Source organism: Lactuca virosa, chromosome 3, assembly GCF_052849685.1.
Source record: "Lactuca virosa cultivar CGN04683 chromosome 3, Lactuca_virosa_CGN04683_v6, whole genome shotgun sequence".
Taxonomy (NCBI): domain Eukaryota; kingdom Viridiplantae; phylum Streptophyta; class Magnoliopsida; order Asterales; family Asteraceae; genus Lactuca; species Lactuca virosa.
The window spans coordinates 444,495,919-444,501,626 of record NC_136428.1 but is presented as its reverse complement, the minus strand read 5'-3'; the positions used below and the strand labels follow the sequence as shown (position 1 = coordinate 444,501,626).

The 5,708-nt window shown below is 32.2% G+C and overlaps 1 protein-coding gene across 2 annotated transcripts; it reads right to left on the bottom strand.

Annotated features, from left to right (window-relative positions):
* Window positions 1–1,253: 1,253 nt before the first annotated feature.
* LOC145167914 (DNA glycosylase superfamily protein) lies at window positions 1,254–4,023 on the bottom strand. Of its 2 annotated transcripts, none has more exons than XM_079087185.1 (4): window positions 3,707–4,023; window positions 2,042–3,553; window positions 1,770–1,966; window positions 1,254–1,684 (listed from the first exon to the last, which is right to left on the bottom strand). In XM_079087185.1, the coding sequence occupies exons 1-4, from the start codon at window positions 3,935–3,937 to the stop codon at window positions 1,555–1,557; spliced, it is 2,070 nt and encodes a 689-aa protein (XP_078943311.1). In that variant the 5' UTR covers window positions 3,938–4,023; the 3' UTR covers window positions 1,254–1,554. The 2 variants fall into 2 exon arrangements, with proteins under 2 accessions (XP_078943311.1, XP_078943310.1); XM_079087184.1 differs by having other exon boundaries at window positions 1,255–1,684; window positions 2,042–3,580.
* Window positions 4,024–5,708: the final 1,685 nt, after the last annotated feature.

Here is a 5,708-nt window from a genome sequence, read left to right as displayed (position 1 = left end):
TTGTCTGGGTTTGATATGTTTATATGAATATATGGATATGTTTGGATAGGGTTCTGCTATTCAGAAATAGAAAATCTATTTCAACAGAAGAAGATTGAGAACAACTCAAATCTTAAACACTCAATTTTAGCTTGTTCATTCCATATGGGCAAAGGCCCTATTTATAGGCTCAAAGGAGCCGAGTACAATAATAGAACTGCAATCGGTTGATTGCAATATGACAAACCTATTTACATTAATGCCCCATAGAGTATTGAAGGTCTTACATACTTTATTTACATTAATGACAAACCTATTTACATTAATGTAAAGTAGTCTGTCTTCTTGCAATCATACGATTGCAATAATGTAAAGATACCGTGTGTAAACGGCTCTTTGGAGCCTATATAAAGGGCTTTGCCCTTAGTGAATAAATCAGAGTGATTTGAGATTATAAGATTTGAGTTGTTCAATCTTCTTCTGTTGAAATAGTTCGTCTATTTCTGAATAGCAGAACCCTATCCAAACATATCCATATATTCATATAAACATATCAAACCCAGACAATCAATCTGAAAGAATGACGTAAGCAATGACATAAGAAATAGACAAACTATTTCAACAAAAGAAGATTGATTGTCTGGGTTTGATATACCTGAATGATAGGCTCAAAGGAGCCGAGTACAATAATAGAACAATAGTTCGTCTGTTGAAATAGTTCGTCTATTTCTTATGTCATTGCTAAGTTGGTTAGGAAGAGAGAAGAGAATAAAAGGGAGGAGAATATTTTGTTTTGATCATCATGTTATTTGTTATGCTTGTATTGGCTCAGGAGTATTCATGCTCTGTGAGAGAGGGACCATTTACGTTTTTATCAATAGATTACGTTTTTATCGATAGAAACTATCCCCCTTTCCATTCGTTTCAGTTTTTACAATTTTTCTTACACAAGCTAGTATCCTATCAATTTCAATCTCTATCACAACTCATTTATGTGCACAATTCTAATTCTGTTCTTGGGAGAGGAATTGCTACCCAACTCATCTTCACTTGTGTAATCATATTCATACACTCAACAACCTAAGCAATCAATCAAGATTTGAGCATTCTAATTTTACCAAATTACTAGTCTATAGCAAACTTCATTTGGCTATTATCTTCTTTTTGATTTATGGGTGTCACTTGTGTAATCATATTCATACACTCAACAACCTAAGCAATCAATCAAGATTTGAGCATTCTAATTTTACCAAATTACTAGTCTATAGCAAACTTCATTTGGCTATTATCTTCTTTTTGATTTATGGGTGTGGTGGGTGAGATTACACATGGCTCAAAAAGCTTGTTTACTAAATCAAATCCACATAATCACAACCTTTCTCTTTCATTACACCATTCCCCCCAAAAACCTACCACCTCAAAACTAAACCACACTACAAGTCCAAGAGTGGAACGTACGTGTGTGTGTGTATATATATATATATATATATATATATATATATATATATATATATATACTCTTCTACTTGTAAATATAAATATAAATATAATCAGATATTGTATAGATTCAGATACTTAACCGACTAAATGCAATGCCTCCTTATTCTCATGAAGCCATTCCCAGTACCTGTTTAGCATGTGATCCTTGGGCACCACGCGGTTCCAATGCCCCGTGCAAAATATCGCATATGCATCTGCTGCGTACCTGTATCAATTATATCACATCATAACACACACACACACACGAAAGAAGCACCAAAAAAAAATATATATATTGTTCGCCAACTTACTTCCCAACGCCATGCAGTTCGGTAACATATGTCCATTCATCATTCAAAATTTGTTCAGAAAGGACTTGAATCATGGTTGACCTCTTTTTTTGTAGTCCAAGTGGTTTTATAAGCTCTTCAATCACCTGTACTGGAACCTGACTAGCAGTTTTTGCATCTGGGCATAAAGTAAAGAAATCCGATATAACCCGTTTCACCTACACAGTAATAATCTATTACGGAAAACAAAACTGTAAAGCATCATATGAAAACAATGAGGAAAGAAAACAAACCTGCAACCCCTGTGTTTGATTTAAAAGTAGACATATAGTGAGAATCCTCCAAGGATCATGGATATGATCCTCCTGAATGAGATTATGACAGGATCGAGGAGGAATCCATGTGTTATCTGGAGTTTTTTTTTTGTATGCCTCATCTCTCTTTTGTGCAACAGTAAGGTAATCTGATCTCTTCTTCTTTTTCTTGGTGTTTTCACTTTCTTTTTTATTATTATTACTATCATCTTTTGTTGATTCTCCTTCCCCCCCTTTATTGCAGCGACCTACAGCAGAAGAAGACGAAGCCACTTTTCCTTTTAGTGTCTTTTGAAAGTAAGGCGATACCTTCACTCTGGACTTGTTCTTATCACCAACAGAAGCTTCTTCCTCTTTTGCTACTGCCTTCTGAAAGTAGGGTGACACTCTGACCGTGTCTTTCTTTTTCTGAGAGCCTTCATCTTCTTTTACTGATGATGCCTTTTGATCATCAATTGAACCTTGCTTTTCTTCTTTTACTACTGCCATGTGGAAGTAGGGTGATGTCTTTTGATCATTTTGTTCATTGGAAGCAATCCCATGAGAGGTTGAATGCCAAAATGTACCTACCTTATTAGAAATTGTATGACCACTGCCACCTGTGTACATGAATTCAGAAAACGGATTATCCAGAACCAGACGCTCCCTCTTCTTGTTTTTAGAAACATTATCTTGCTCATCACCTTTAACTAAATCTTGTGCACTATCATTGGGTCTCAGATGCTTCTTCTTCTTCTTCTTCTTCTTCTTCTTCTTCTTCTTTTTGTTAGATTCACATCCTTCATTCAAATGAGCAGTCATCTCTGCAACCTTATGTTTCAGCTTCTGTAAGTTGTTATCAATTTGCACATGTTCACCCTCTTCTGTAGTGTTATCTAATGATGTCTTCTTTTTCTTCTCATTCTTAGCATCATTAACCTGATTCAAAAGTGGGCTTGTCTCTTTTACCCTTTGTTTTTTCTCCTCCTCCTTACTAGACACAAGCATACTAAGATGCTGTAAATTACTGTCCTTAACCAAATGTTCCTCCTCCTTTCTGCTCTCAGGTTTCATTCTCTTTCTTTTCACCACCGTAGTTGACTCATTAACCATCAAATCCTTTTGTTTCTTGTACTTTTTGTGTTTCTTAGGAGCTCCATTCTTCATATCAGTAACAAGATACTCTGAAGTGTTTCCAGTTCCCAAAATCTCCTCCGCCTTTGTAGCATTAACTTGTAGTGTCCTCTTGTTTTTAGAATGATCACATTCTGTAGTTGTTTCAATCACCCTGTTAGAAATTTCATCCTTGCGCTCAGGCGTACCAAAATGCTGTAGTAAAGTGTTTTCAGTTACCATATGCTCCCCCTCTTCTGTGGAGTTATTCTTCTTCTTTTTCTTCAATTTGTTGTCTCCACAATGCTGAAAATCGTCAATGTCTGAACCCTTCCTCTTCTTCATTTTCACCTTACCAAAATCTACAAACTTTTTTTCATTTCCAAGATGCTCCTCCTCCTGTTTAGCGTTAACTTGATCACATCCCTATACAACAATAAGCCGACATATTTTTTTTCTAACCCATAAAGTTGAAACTAAAGAAGCAATAATCAATTGTGAAATGCGATATGCAATCAAAAATCAAACAAGGGAGAAATGAATGGATGATACCTGCACATGGTGGGTGCATTTTTGAGCATCGGAATGTTTTTTCTTCCGTTTACTACCAACATTGCAGGCGCCATTGATGATTTGAGAAACGGCAGAAGAATTTTGATCATTGTTGTTGAGGGCAGGAACAGGGAGAGCGATGACACACATTAATTTTCCGGAATGGGTTTCTGGCGGAGAGTTGCGTGACGGAGAAGAGCGGTGGTGGTGGGTCTTGTGGTTCATCATCATCTCGGAGGAGTCTGATTGCCTCCGAATGAAAAACCCTTGTCGTTTTCCTTCCCCATAATTTATTTTTTTATTATTTATTTTTTTTTCTCCTCCAGACAAAATTCCATACATACCCCCACCATTTAACGCTTTGATTCGGCTAAATTCCGTACAAATAATCCATTTTCGAGTTTAGACGCCCACCACACAAAATAAGGGCCGACCAAAATCACAAATTCACAATCATCCCGTTTAATCAGGGGGGAATGACTTGCGATGATAATTTAATTTTTTCTTTTGCTCACGTTTAGACAATTTTATTTTCTATACATATTTGACCATTTAACTTGTTAAATGTGTTCACATATTACCATTATTATGAACAATGATAATATGTGAACACATTTAACAAGTTAAACGACCAAATGTATACAAAAAAAATTGTTTAAATGTAAACAATTTTTTTAACAAATTTCTTAAGATTTTTTTATAATATCTTACAACATTTTTATGATATTTTTTTACCTATAGGTTTTTCTAATACAATGTTTTAAACTTTGTTTATAATTTTTAAACTTTTTTTATTCTTTCATATAACTTTAATATAAGTGTTTTTAAACCAAATATTTTATAAATGTTTTAAATTTACATTTTCATACAAATTTTTATAACTTTTATACATTTATTTTCTAAACTTTCTTTTACAATATTTTTAAAGTGTTCATAGATTTTGTATGACAATTTAATATTTTTTTATAACATTTTAAAATACTTTGTTTAAATACTACTTTAAAACGTTGTATTAAAAATGAAAGTTTATAAAACTCCAATTAAAAAGTATTAAAGAGTTGTAATAATTTTAAAATATATATAGATTTTTTTTATTCACTAAGTAATATTTTCTTTTTATTTTTTTAAAAGATTCTTCATACTTATTGTTATATATTTAATTTATTTAATTTTATCGTTCGATACTATTTACTTTAAAAATATTGTATATACTTAAAAACAAAAGAAAAATATTATAAAAGGCTATGTAAAATATTTCACAAAACAAAAATATTTTTATTAATTAAAAAGTAAGGTTTAGAATTGATCAATATTTAATTAATATTTAGGAAATTATAGATATTTTAAAAATAACGCTTGAAAAAAAAATATCAAAACAAATATCAAAAATAAAATCGCTATTAGAAGTGAGAAAATGACTTATTAGTGTAATTAACTTTCCGTTTTGTTCACATTTAGGCAACATTCTTTTTTTGTACACATATAACCATTTAACTTGTTAATTTGTTTACATATTACCATTGTCACCTGCTATAACCGGTGACAATGGCAATTTGTGAACACATATAACAAGTTAAATGTTCAAATATGTACAAAAATAAAGAAGTTACCTAAATGTGAACAAAACGACAAAGATGATTACCCTGGTAAGTCATTTTCCCTTTAGTTAATAGATATTTATGTAGATATTGTTTTTTTGTTTGGTAATTTGAACTTTGAAGGCATTTTTTAGTAAATATAAAACAAATTTTAATTTATAAAGTTAAGGGGCTACATATGTTACTTTTTAAAGTACTACTTAACATCCTAAAAATCAAGACAAAATTTTTGTTTTTAAAAATCATTCCAAAATCCATAAGTTTCACAAAACATAGTTCCAAAAGTAACAAACATGAATCAGAATATCCAAAATCATAAACCACATAAAAAGGAAGGATGATGTGCACAATCAAGCATTCGCCTTACCCTGCCCTCTGAAGAAACCATAAAATCAAACTGTAAG

What these genes read in the sequence shown, in the direction of transcription:
- LOC145167914 (XM_079087184.1), bottom strand. Translation starts at nt 3,937, where the DNA reads ATGATGATGAACCACAAGACCCACCACCACCGCTCTTCTCCGTCACGC. An exon ending in ATCAAACACAGGGGTTGCAG is followed by an intron (nt 1,967 to 2,041) that starts GTTTGTTTTCTT and finishes ATTACTGTGTAG; the next exon opens with GTGAAACGGGTTATATCGGA. An exon ending in GAACTGCATGGCGTTGGGAA is followed by an intron (nt 1,685 to 1,769) that starts GTAAGTTGGCGA and finishes TAATTGATACAG; the next exon opens with GTACGCAGCAGATGCATATG.